The sequence below is a fragment of the Hordeum vulgare genome, chromosome 3H, assembly GCF_904849725.1.
Source record: "Hordeum vulgare subsp. vulgare chromosome 3H, MorexV3_pseudomolecules_assembly, whole genome shotgun sequence".
Lineage (NCBI taxonomy): Eukaryota > Viridiplantae > Streptophyta > Magnoliopsida > Poales > Poaceae > Hordeum > Hordeum vulgare.
The window spans coordinates 598,139,101-598,152,322 of record NC_058520.1 but is presented as its reverse complement, the minus strand read 5'-3'; the positions used below and the strand labels follow the sequence as shown (position 1 = coordinate 598,152,322).

Sequence of the window (13,222 nt, the reverse complement as noted above, 5' to 3'; positions counted from 1 at the left end):
GCCACAGATATCGTCCCTCCTTTTTTTTTTTCTTCCGAAAAGAAGGAAAAGAAGAAGGGGAAAAAACAACGTGATAATATTCTTCTCCTTCCGGACACGGCGCCGAATATACCGCCACGCGTCACCGGCCAGCTGTACGTACGTATATGTATACGTATGTATATGTATGTACCGGTCTGGGTCTGGCCCTGCTCGTGCGCCATGTGGCACTTATTGCGTCGTGGTGCGTACACTTGTGGCAGCGGCGACGAGTGATGATGGCCGCCACTGGGCGGGCGGGCGTGGGTCCGACCGACCGGAGCGGAAGAATGCGCTGCCGGGGCGGGGGCGTCCATCCATCCATCCATCCATCGCCGCGTCCGCGCCATGCAGCAGCGAAGCGTCCACGAGCGCGACCATTATTACCCCCGGTGCGGTGGCACGAGCCACCCCCCCCCTCCCCTCCACCACCCCAGCTCAGCCCACCCCTCCCCTCCCCTCCCTCCTTTCCCTTCCCTTCCCTCCCCACACACGCGGTCGGACGCCCCCTTCCCCTCCTCACTCTCGCCTCCCCACCGCCGACGGACGAGCGAGCCCCCTCCCGCTCCGGCTCCCTCTCCCGCCACCGGATCACCGCTCCCGCGTCGGCGGATCTACGCGCGCGGCGCGGGGACCCCCCACTTCGTCGGCGGCCCCACCGGCGCCCCTTCCCCGGGCAGGGTGAGTCGCGTCCCCTGCGCTCGTCTCCTTACGCAGATCCTCCTCGCCTCTTCCCCGCGCCACCTCGCCGCCGAATTGCGGCGCCAGGCGACGGGAGGCCGCGCGCGACAGGGCCCCGCGCGGGCCGGGATCGTCGGCAGGATCGGGCGGGGATCACGCCGCGGGCGGATCCGGCTCGGCAATGGCCGGCCCCGCTAGATCGTGAGATCCGGGCCGTTGCTCCGTGATCCCGGCGTTACGTGCGCACAGCCCGGCCGGATTCGAATGAATGCTCCTTCATCATTCTGCCGCCGTGCGCCGGCCAACTTTTGCTGAATTTCAGACTGTCACTCTCCTCCTGCACGCTCCGAATTTTCTCTCTCATTATACCGGCCAGCTGCCGGCCATCGTACTATGCAAGTTGCATTCCCTATGCCAGCCGGAATTCACAGCTCGGACCAAGACTAGCGCGTGATCCCCTGGAGGGACGGACACATGTTTCCTGAAATCGATTTACTTGGACCAGTTATAAGCGTGTGTGCGTGCTTGCACCTCGGCACCGCTGCTGATCCCGTGGGGTAAACAGTTGAAAGTAGCAGCAGCATAACACAGGCCATCGTCACGAGATGGTGATCTTCACCTAGCCGCGTGCAATTGGAACTCCTATGCGCGCAGGGGAAGCTGTGCTCTTCTCTCGTCACTTTGGAGCAGGGTGGAAAGAGCAGGCTTCCGTGTCATGGGGTTTCGAGAGAGCACATCAATGCGTTGATGCATTCTACTCTCAGCATCTCACTCGTGACTTCTGGAAAACAATGTTGACACTTATCTATTTTTACAGCGTTAGCTTTTTTAATAGAAATTATGCGTTGATGGATATCTCTTGTCAAAGGGAGAGCACATCAATGCTGGTTTAGACCTCTATCCAGACAGATGCCCAGCGCTGGTTCATGACCATTGTCCCTGGCTTGATGCATTCTACTCTCAGCATCTCACTCGTGACTTCGTTACTTATCTTATCTGCAGTCGATTGGAGTTTTTTCTTCTTCTATTTCCTTGTTGGAGTAACTGAATGCGTTTTCATATTACAATTCTTGTTTGATTTGGTCCCTTTTCAGCTTATGACCTACTCTCAAATTTCAGGGCCCTTGCTGTACAGCGGAGCCGTTGCTGCTATTTCATCACCTTCAAATCGAGCCCTGGTAAAGTTGCTTCCAAATGTCGACCCCGAAAGTGGTGGATCCTGCTTTCCAAGGGGCTGGCCAAAAAGTGTATCCTTCCACACGACTGTCAGCCGGTTATCTTTGATCGAATTGATTTTGTTCGTTAAGCTCACAAATCTGGATTGTACTTCTTTATTTATGTATGCGTGCCCCTTGACGTCACTTAGTGGGATAGAAATATGGCGCATTGAAGATTTTAAGCCAGTTGCATTGCCAAAATCTGATTATGGTAAATTCTATTCTGGAGATTCATATATAGTTTTGCAGGTGATTGCTTTGACTCTTGCATTCTATGATGCATCATTGATCTTTTGTTTTTCTATCATACAAAAGTTACTAAGCTATTTCTTTGTATTTTTCTAGACGACTTCTCCTAAGGGTGGTGCATATCTGTACGACGTCCACTTCTGGATTGGGAAAGACTCAAGCCAAGTACACACCGTGTAAACTTCAATTTCCGTGACACTCACAAATCCATTTTCAACCAACTGACGACTTGTCGTTGTGCAGGATGAAGCTGGCACTGCAGCAATCAAGACGGTTGAACTTGATTCTGTACTTGGGGGTCGTGCAGTCCAGTATAGGGAACTCCAAGGTTATGAATCTGACAAGTTCCTGTCATACTTCAAACCTTGCATTATACCTATGGAGGGTGGTTTCGCCTCTGGGTTCAAGACGCCAGAAGAGGAGACCTTTGAAACACGGTTATATATTTGCAAAGGGAAGAGAGCTATTAGAATTAAGCAGGTAGGGGATATTTTACCCTCTTCCTGCATATTCTTTTCACATACCAGCTTATCAATTCTGTATGCTACATTAATATGGTGCTTACATTGTTCAGGTTCCCTTTGCACGGTCATCATTAAACCATGATGATGTGTTTATCTTAGATACTGAAAAGAAAATTTATCAATTCAATGGTGCAAACTCCAATATCCAAGAAAGGGCTAAATCACTGGAAGTGATCCAACATTTAAAGGAGAAGTACCATGGGGGCGTGTGTGATGTTGCAATCGTTGGTAAGGGGATATTTGACCTGACATCGGTATCTTTGTTAACTGATGCGCCTTTTTCTCTACTCATGTGGTTTAACTCTAATAATGCCAGATGATGGGAAACTACAAGCGGAATCAGACTCTGGTGAATTCTGGGTCCTTTTTGGAGGTTTTGCACCTATTGGGAAAAAAACTGTTAGTGATGACGATGTTGTACTGGAAACTACAGCACCCAAGCTGTACAGGTATTTCTTAATATAAGTGACTTTTGTTGATCCTTAATGGTTGGCATTTGAAATAAATAAATTGAAATCCCTATTCATCTCTAGACGAGTCAGATGAATGCTTAGTTATAGCTTGTTATTTGCTTCAGTTGTGCCTCCTACACTTAAAAAGGCTTCTGGCTAGTCCTTGGCTACATACCCTTTTACATCATAGGTTACATGTCTTTTACACCCATAAATTTTGCTTTCTACTCTATAAGATATTAACTGAACAGAAGTTTTTTTTTAGGAGCAGCAACACAGTAATAAGATTTTATTAGCATCGTAAAGATGATTGTAACAGCAAATAGTCGACAACAGAACACAATACAAAACAGCGACCCACAGACTGTCATAGTTTGCCTCAAGTTCTTGTGCTCCTAATCTGTGTATTCCACATTCCTTCTGGAAATAACCCGGACCACCAGCTAAAGGCCTTTAAAAGACCACTAGGAGGTGGGTCTGCAAAGGTAGCCAGGAGGTTTGCCTAGAAGCAGTTACCTGTCAAATGTTTATCGTTGCATTATCTGTAAAGATCACTTGATGTTGGAAGACATGGCTCTATTGCTATTTTACTGTTTGCCCTGTCCATTGTTCTCCTTGCAGTATCAACGGCGGTGAACTAAAGTTTGAAGATATACCTCTTACAAAAGCAGTCCTTGAGAACACAAGATGTTTCTTACTTGACTGTGGGGCTGAAATGTTTGTATGGGTTGGTCGGGTAACACAACTCGAGGACAGAAAAGCTGCCACTAAAGCCATTGAGGTGAGCTTACAGAAAGTTTCTCCTTCTCTTTTTATGTTTTTGATTTGTCATCTCAGATTTGCAACACAGTTATGGTTTTGCCTCTTGTAGGAATTCATCATTAATCAGAAAAGGCCAAAGACGACAAGAGTGACACAAGTGATTCAGGGTTATGAAAGCCACTCATTCAAGTCAAAATTTGAATCATGGCCGGCGGGTACTACAACAGGGAACTCAGGTGCAGAGGATGGGCGGGGAAAAGTTGCAGGTAGTTTATTCAGTTACAACTAACAGGATAACAAAAATTCCATTTTGATTACCGCTGATGATCTTTGGTGTTTCTTCTAGCTTTATTGAAGCAACAAGGTGTTGATGTAAAAGGAGCTCCAAAAAGCAGTACTCCAGTAAACGAGGAAGTTCCTCCTTTGCTTGAAGGTGGTGGAAGACTCGAGGTTTGGCTGATCCTGTGTCCTACTTTATGAGTCACATTCTTTAAAATATTTATTCCCAAAATGCATTAATGGAAGTGCCCTTACAAATAAATTGTTTCTATTTCAGGTGTGGTGCATTGATGGAAATGCCAAGAGTCCACTTCCAAAAGAGGACAATGGAAAATTTTACAGTGGAGACTGTTATATTGTTCTTTATACATATCATTCGGGTGACAAGAAAGAAGAATATTATCTCAATTACTGGATTGGGAAGGAAAGCACAGCGGTAATAATACGTTGATTGCCGCCCCACTTAGCTAATGACTAACCTTTTCTTTTCACTTGATCCCAGTTGTTGATGCTCTTTTCAAATAATATTTTCTTAGCGTGATAATGAATTACTGATTGTCTTCATTCGGCGTTTATTGTTTTATATATCATGCATTTACTTACACGATGGTGTACTTTAGATAAAACCTATGCCTAAGCCTTTCTGTAGAGTTATTTATATTCACTTGTCAATGCACAAGCCACATTGCCTGATCAAATTAGAAAGGTTATAAATAAATAAATCAGGATGCATGCATAAAACAGGTGTTGCAGCAACTAGTCTCAGAATGTTTTTGCTGGAAGGGTTCATCTTTAAATTGCAGATGTTGCTAGGATGCTCCGGATCTGCCTGCCAAAATCTTTCCATACATAGCTTAAATTTAAGTGTGTCCGCTCTATGTTAGAATAGATTTCCAAGGACAAACTCATGTTATTGGTATTAAAGGAGTTAACTGATCTCTGTTTATCATATTTTTACATCAACATGACTCATGTGGTTTTAAAAGTGAGCTGGGCTCTATGTTTACCTTTTGGCGTACTCTATGCAGGATGATCAAGTGATGGGAGCTGAACTAGCCAATACAATGTGGAATTCACTGAAAGGAAGGCCTGTTCTGGTGCTGCATTTTATTTCACATTTTCACAAATGTATATAATATTTATTCTCAAGAAAAGAGTTTAATTTATTTGTAGTTGTACTGTAGGGTCGTATTTATCAAGGGAAGGAACCACCGCAATTTGTTGCCCTTTTCCAGCCCATGGTTATCTTGAAGGTATCACTGTTTCTGAATTGATCTTTTTTTTTGACAATCACTCACCACCTGAGTGGTGGCTTCCCTTCGATGCTGTTATGCTAAAAGGACTGCATAGTTTAATCCTTAGTCTGAATAATGTACAACAACAACAAAGCCTTTTATCCCAAGCAAGTTGGTGTAGGCTAGAGATGAAACCCAACAGAAACCTATGAGAACCCATAAATGAAGTGATCAAGTACAAGTAAACAAAGTGAAGGAAAGTAAATTAAAGTTCTGGTACATGGGTTGCTGATTTCCATGCAGAATTGCTGTAAATAATATATGTTAAGTATTTTCTTTTACTAATCATGTAGGGTGGTATCGGTTCTGGATACAAGAAGATTACAGAGGAAAAGGGTGCAACCAGTGGAACTTACTCCCCCGAGGGCATAGCTCTGTTTCGGGTGTCTGGAACAGCTATCCATAACAATAAAACGCTTCACGTTGACGCGGTATAACCTGCCTGCCTGTTATTTTTGCTGATATCTAGAGCGACACATACTCCCTTCGACCCATATTAATTATCGCTGATTTAGTACAACAAAAGTTGTGCAAGCGGGATTATTGGGCTTCGGGGTACCAATATTAATCTTTCAAAAGTATACCTTTGTGCCAATTTCTATGAAAAAATATGCCTCTGATGCACAGAGAATATTTGCAAAATCTACAACTGTACATAGATTCTGTTATTTTTCTTTTGAGCTAATCAGTTATTATTTTACAGCTAGCTACATCTTTAAGCTCCACAGACTGTTTTGTATTGCAATCTGGAAGTGCTATGTTTACATGGCATGGCAATTCTAGCACTTACGAGCAACAGCAGTGGGCAGCGAAAGTTGCTGAGTTCTTGAAGGTACATGACCATCTTCAAACAGACATCATTTCAAATTTCTATGCCCCTTTTGCAGAAGTCTTTATAATGTAATTTGTTATTGAGTTTATTGAATGACAGATTAACCCATCACTCGTCCATCTTACAGCTACAAGTTATTACCACATACATATAAGATGTTAATAGTGACACTAATAGTTTAACTCGTGAAAAATTCAAGCTTATACGCTGATTTGGAATGGAAATGGGAACCTTATAAAGGTGACACATGAAGATTGAAGCTCACCATTCTGGTGGCTTGTGGTAATATGTATCAAAATGTCAGTGTCAACTGAAATAAAGCAATTGCACAATTAGCAAAAATTGCCAGTCCAGTTGGGTATATAATATAATTTCTCTGTGTACTGACGCAGTTCAGCACTAGTACTGATTGCAGTTCAGTACTTATACCGATTGCTGGTTTTTGCCAAAATTTACTAGGTAAAAACTCAACCTAATCTCTTTGGATGGAAAATTTATTAGATACATGCCACCGTGTGTTCATTTTATTGATATGCTACTAAGAGGACCCCTCTTTGAGATATATGCCATTGCAGATCCATTTTCGTAACTGAGCTGCTTCCACCACACATCCTTGCGCCAGCGTTATTGAGTTCCCGTTTCTCCTTTTTTTCGTGCCAGCTGAGCCATCCTTGCACCGACCTGTGTAAAACCGTTGCAGACTTCACAGTGCCCTAGATTTAGTATTAGCGTCCCACCCCAACGTTTTTGTACATAAAAATACAGCCATGCTGTTTCCATGTGTTTCTTAAACACAGCCCATCCTCCAGCTCTGGCGTCCTGTTCATAATGGCATATATCTGAAATCAGCCACTTAATGGCACATCACGAAGGAGCTTTTCAGTGGCACGTCTCAAATACAGCCAATCTGCAGCAGCATGTATCTAATTTTTTATTTGACTCCTTACTGGTCGTCACAACCTTTTCTGTTACATGCCCCTGGTTATTTGTGGAAGACATTTCAGTAGAAATGTCTATTCACTGTAGCTTGATGGATGGTCATAGTGTCATGGTTACCTAAAGAGTTCTTCTGTTTTAGTAATCAACATAGTTTAAAAAAATATCACATGGAATTGCATGAACGTGGTTATGGGTTGCTGCAAAATTGTTCCATAACTATTTTTTTTACGAAGCATTGAAAACTTTGAAACTTCATGAATCACTGCCTTTCCGAACTACCCCTCGCTAAGATTTCTGTATCCAATATTTGCAGCCTGGTGCGACAGTGAAACATTGCAAGGAGGGAACAGAGAGTTCTGCTTTCTGGTTTGCTCTTGATGGAAAACAGAGCTATACAAGCAAACCCATCATGCAGGATACTATTGTCAGAGATCCTCATTTGTATGCCTTCTCAATTAGGAAAGGTTAGTCATTGTAGAATTCTTACTTTGACTTCTTTGCTCTAATTATGTCAGTATCTATATGGTACATGTATTTGTCCTAATTATACTTTTGTTGCTTTGGTTTCATTCATGGTAACATGGTCATCAATTTACCATTGATCAGGAAGACTGGAGGTATTCCTCTTGCCCTTGAGTTTCCTAAAGTTAGACTTAGTTATAGCAATTCAGGATATGTGATGTCAATGAGCTTCGGCAGGTTACCGAGATCTTCAATTTTTGCCAAGATGATTTGTTGACTGAAGACTTGATGATTCTTGACACACACGGGGAGGTCTTTATTTGGATTGGTCAGTGCGTGGAACCAAAAGAGAAACAAAAGGCGTTCGACATTGGCCAGGTGACCTGAAGCTTTGACCTTGTTATTACAGTTTGCTGTCGTTTTTCAATGATGCAACACTTGATGCTTCTTATCTCTTTACCACAGAAATATATAGAGCATGCGATGTCGATTGAAGATCTTTCCCCGTATGTACCACTTTACAAAGTTTCTGAAGGGAATGAGCCATGCTTCTTCAAGACATACTTCTCTTGGGATAGCACAAAATCTGTGGTATGCTGTCGGATATCTTATACTGCTATATCTTTGTGTGCTGTTGTCTATTATTAACTTATAGTGATGGTATGATCTACTTAAGTTAATTAAAGTGAAAACCTACTGAACAGTTGTGGTTTCATTTACTTCTGTAGGCAGTCTTCGTTATAATTCTCCTTGTTCACTTATACCTGCGTATGCTATTCGTGTTGTTTATTCTGTTAGTGTTTGTCATGGGCTATTAATAGGTTTCCTGTTTTGTGCAGATTCATGGGAATTCATTCCAAAAGAAACTTTCACTTCTTTTTGGATTACGCTCAGAGGTAATTTGGGTAAACAGTCGCAGCCCTGCTCGAATGAATAACAAGTATAGTATAGCTGAATTACTTTTACAGAATGAACTTCATAAACCCAATATTTACACAATTGATCATGCTGTAGTACATGATACAGATTTCATGAATTCATTGGAGATGCAAAATATCGAGAATATAATAGTAGCATGATATTGATGCCATTACTTTACAGGGTGCATCTAGGAGCTCTGGTAATGGTGGACCCACACAAAGGGCATCTGCATTAGCCGCTCTATCATCTGCATTCAATCCATCTTCGCAGCAGAAGCAGGTAAATGCTCAATGTTTTCTCCACCAAAATATTATGAGTGATTAACTAACTAGGCAATCCCTTTCAGGTTAATGATAGTAGGCCTCCAAGCTCTGGTGATGGGCCCACTCAACGTGCCTCTGCACTGGCTGCTTTGTCCAATGCAGCATTCAATCCATCTCCGCAGCAGAAGCAGGTAAATGCTCAATATTTTATGTACCAATATATTATGAGTGATGAACTAACTAGACAATCCCTTTCAGGTTAATGATAGTAGGCCTCCAAGCTCGGGTGATGGACCCACTCAACGCGCCTCTGCACTGGCTGCCTTGTCCAATGCGTTTAATCCATCCTCAAAACCAAAAACTCCACCTCCGTCACGTTCAGGTCAAGGGTCACAAAGAGCAGCTGCAGTTGCTGCGCTATCCTCTGTGCTGACTGCTGAGCAGTCTGGATCATCTGACAATCTCAGAGCTAGCAAGACGAGCACAACATCAGAAAAGACTGGTACAGCCGTAGCCTCCTTTTAAATTTCATCTTCTTAGAGAACAATAATGACTTGTGGATTACCCGATTTGTGTTTTTCCGTGAAACTGTTCCACCAAGACTTGAAAACAGTTGTGCTCATCTCTCTGCAAGTAACTTTGGAATAGTGAATGCATGTCTACCGTGCTGTATATTTAATTTCCTGGTATACTGTGGAGTAACTGCATGATGTTCACCTGACTAGTAGGGAGATCCATAAATGAAGTGAGCCCTTATGGACTTGCTGCTATTGTATTCTTTCAAAGCTTAATACCTTTAATCATTGCAGATGCGGAGGTCGTCGTAATATCTCCATCAGAAGCATCTCCTCGCTCTGAAGCTGGAGAATCCTCTGAATTTCAGTCAGAGAAAGATGCTCCAGTGGATGAGGTGCCATCCCAGGTAGATGTAGCAGAGCCTGAGGCGCTGGAGGTGCCAGAGGAACAAACAACTGAACATGTTGGTGAAGCAACATTTAGCTACGACCGCTTGATATCTAAATCTACTGATCCTATCCGTGGGATAGACTACAAACGCAGAGAGGTTTGTTCCCGAGAACACTTTATATCTGGGGTCCACATGTACTAGGTTATTCTTCTGAAGCACTTTCTTAGGTTTGCTGGTTTAGCGTTTTTGCTTAGACTAGGGTTAAGCTTGTTTAGGTTGCAGCTGAATTGCTGATGTCTTTGTCTGTTGCTTCTCTAGGCGTACTTATCGGAGAGCGAGTTCCAGACTGTCTTCGGCGTCACCAAGGACGTGTTCTACCTGCAGCCAGGGTGGAAGCAAGAGCTGCAGAAGCGGAAAGCCGATCTCTTTTGAATAAGCGGCTGCTTCCGGTCCTCCCGCAGAATGAGATCAATCAATCATATGTGCTTGTTTTTACCCCTCTCATCATGATTGGTTGGCACGATCCATTGCTGGTCATCTTTGTGCGAATGGCTACCTGTGGCTTTTGGTTGGTTTTGCGAATTTTATAGGTCATTCTTTCGTTTGTACATGGACTGAGTGTGCTGTGCTGTGCTGCTTGCAAGGTCCTAGTATGCTCTAGCTTGTTTTGTGATTGTCCATATGTGTATGGTTTTTCTCGGTTTGTTTTACGTACATGCGTATGGGCAGTCCCCCTGGGTATGTTTTGGAAGGTTGTTTACACTGTCATTCTGATGTAACACGGACAATTATATGTTACCTATATGTCTAGTTGTGCTGTTGAAGATTGCTGAAACAACTTGGAAAGAGCCCTCCATCAAAATTATTGTCCATTGTTCTAAATAAGGCTGCATCTTTCTTATACCATTAAGAAAGACATGCCGGCTTATTGTTCAGTTGTGTATTTGAGTGAAAATATGACAAAATCATTGGTTTTATCCTTTAGAGTTCTCCGTCAGAGTTGGAGCTTACTTCTCCAACCGGACATCCCCCTTTCCATTAATTGTTCCATGGAAATACACAATTTTTTTTGGTAATACAGGCAATACAGACACTACCAAAGGAGAAAAAGAGGGAAGAGAGTTGAAGCATTATCAGGAAATCCACCACAAATGAACGCCAAAAAGATAAATAAAAAAATCCACCACAAATGGTTGACATCGAATCTGTCTTTCCGCACCACTAGAGTACTACAACAAGCACCAGCAACATAGTTTATAGATTATCTCTTCACAAGAGTTTTGCTTACATACACCCCCGTGATTTTTCTACATTGTTTTGATGCAGAGTAAATGTGAAAATTAGAAGTTACCTCCTGAATAAAAGATATTAGATTGCTCTGACCATTTGTTTGATGATTTGAAAGAACCCAAATATTTATTAGTGTAGCTGCACTATTTGGTTGCAGCGATCGCATCCGTTCGAGTCGTCTGATCCCAGTATTTTTTATTATGATTGCCTTGTTACAGTTAGAGTTATAATATAAGTCATGTATCCTTTTGTATTTATCCCAATATATAAGAGGTTTTCTGCATATAGTCCCTCACCTGTACATGTATATATACCGGTCTATGGCCTCATGGGAATACAAGTTGCTTTCCTAACATGGTATTAGAGCTTAGGATCTTTTTTGCACACGCAACTCGTGCTCTTCCCGATCCAATCTTCTAGCCGGCGCAATTTCTTCTCCCGTGGCTGCCTCGGTCTCGCTGGATCTCGTCGCCAAGTCCTCCCGCCGCGCAGCCGCTCGATCTCGCGTCCTGATCCAGTCGCCCGCCGATCCAGTGCCGTTCCCGCCCGCCCCGATCCAGTCTCCTCGATTTGCCCCGGCGCATCGCGGGACATGGGTCGTGTCGTGCTGTACGATCCAGTCCCCTCGATCTGCCCCGGCGCATCGCGGGACAGGGGTCGTGCCGTGCTGTATCGAGGGACTAGCCTCCCCGACTGCTGCCTACGTGGATCGCTCCACCTACCACCTACGGGATCTCTCCAACCGCGTGGACCAGGTACCGCCTATGGGATCTCTCCAACCGCTTGGACCAGCTACTGCCTACGGGATCTCTCCAACCGCCTGGACCAGGTACCACCTACGGGATCTCACGGTTCCCACCCAGCCGGCGTGGTTTCTGCCCTCGAGAACGATCGGCTTGTTCTCTCTGCCGTCGACGTGGTTTCTCATCCCGTTGACTAATTTTCTTTCCTAAAAAAAATTGTCTACTGCATCTGGCTATGTTGATGTCCCTCACTGTTCGGTGATCTTCGATGGTACTAACTACACCGAGTTCACTGGCTTCATGCGCATTCACATGCGTGGCATCCGTCTCTGGGGAGTTCTCTCTGGCGAGGTCTATTGTCCGCCACGTCCGGTTCCTCTTGTGGCTCCCACTCCTTCGACTCCACGGTTTCTTCCCGGGGATGCTTCTCAGGCTGCGAAGGATGCGGCTAAGGTTGTTGATGAGGCTGCTATTTGCGCTTATGATGAGAAGGTTTTGACTTATGAGGAGGCTCTTCAGGTGTATCATGATGCTCTCTCTGTTTACACCCAGTGGCTTGATGATGATGCCCGTGCTGCAGCTGTTCTCACTGCCAGTGTTCTGCCTCAGTCTGCCTCTGAGTTTATGGGACTTCCTACTGTGTTTGAGATGTGGAATCGCCTTCGTCAGCGCTATGAGCCCTCTAGTGATGCCTTATACCTCTCTATGGTCCGTCAGGAGCATGCTCTTCAGTAGGGTGACTCTACTGTTGATGACTTCTACGCACAAAGTTCTGCTATCTGGCGCCAGCTTGATTCTCTCCGCAGTGCTGGTTGTCGTATTTGCCCCTGTTGCCAGGCTGTCCAGACTGACTTGGAGTTTCATCGCGTCTACGAGTTCCTGTCTCGGCTCCGTAAGGAGTTTGAGCCCCGGCGTGCTCAGTTGTTTGCTCGTGGCTGTATTTCTCTCATGGAGGCGCTTTCTGAGATTCGTGCCGAGGAGACTCGCTTACGTGGTGCTGGTTTGCTGGAGGTTCCTTCGGTGCTCGCTGCTCGGACTTTTTCTCCGCCACCTGCTGCACCGACCCCTTCTCGCTCGAGTGCTCCGCCGCTCTTGCCCACTCCTTCTAGAGGCTCAGGTCGCCCCGTCCACATTGTGACTACTGCAACAATGATGGTCATATTGAGTCCCACTGCTACACAAAGAAGAAACATTTGCGCAAGGCGTGCTCATCATCTACAGCGACTTCGTCATCTACCTCGACAGCTTCAGCCATCGCTTTGACTAAGCAGCATATTCTGAGACTTAAACGTCTGCTCGTTGCTTCAGGTTCTTCCTCGACGGGTACTGCTGGTTCTGTGACTGAGGCTTCCCGCACTGAGCAACCACCTTCTACACAGTCAGGTACA

The 13,222-nt window shown here is 44.5% G+C and overlaps 1 protein-coding gene across 2 annotated transcripts; it reads left to right on the top strand.

Moving 5' to 3' along the window:
* The first annotated feature begins 453 nt into the window (after nucleotides 1–453).
* Nucleotides 454–10,663, top strand: LOC123445535 (villin-2-like). Of its 2 annotated transcripts, XM_045122522.1 has the most exons (25): nucleotides 454–699; nucleotides 1,819–1,946; nucleotides 2,066–2,165; nucleotides 2,262–2,330; nucleotides 2,409–2,645; nucleotides 2,740–2,917; nucleotides 3,006–3,138; nucleotides 3,763–3,922; nucleotides 4,013–4,169; nucleotides 4,250–4,353; nucleotides 4,460–4,618; nucleotides 5,211–5,279; nucleotides 5,367–5,435; nucleotides 5,771–5,908; nucleotides 6,181–6,309; nucleotides 7,562–7,712; nucleotides 7,855–7,865; nucleotides 7,948–8,088; nucleotides 8,176–8,301; nucleotides 8,550–8,606; nucleotides 8,812–8,910; nucleotides 8,978–9,085; nucleotides 9,153–9,396; nucleotides 9,704–9,957; nucleotides 10,120–10,663. In XM_045122522.1, the coding sequence occupies exons 2-25, from the start codon at nucleotides 1,894–1,896 to the stop codon at nucleotides 10,231–10,233; spliced, it is 3,060 nt and encodes a 1,019-aa protein (XP_044978457.1). In that variant the 5' UTR covers nucleotides 454–699; nucleotides 1,819–1,893; the 3' UTR covers nucleotides 10,234–10,663. The 2 variants fall into 2 exon arrangements, with proteins under 2 accessions (XP_044978457.1, XP_044978458.1); XM_045122523.1 differs by lacking the exon at nucleotides 8,978–9,085 and having other exon boundaries at nucleotides 489–699.
* Nucleotides 10,664–13,222: the final 2,559 nt, after the last annotated feature.

Excerpts from the sequence above, each read along its gene's own strand:
- LOC123445535 (XM_045122522.1), top strand. The coding sequence starts at position 1,894 with ATGTCGACCCCGAAAGTGGTGGATCCTGCTTTCCAAGGGGCTGGCCAA. Across the intron at positions 2,166-2,261 it reads ATTCATATATAGTTTTGCAG|ACGACTTCTCCTAAGGGTGG; the intron begins GTGATTGCTTTG and ends GTATTTTTCTAG. Across the intron at positions 4,354-4,459 it reads AAGGTGGTGGAAGACTCGAG|GTGTGGTGCATTGATGGAAA; the intron begins GTTTGGCTGATC and ends TTTCTATTTCAG.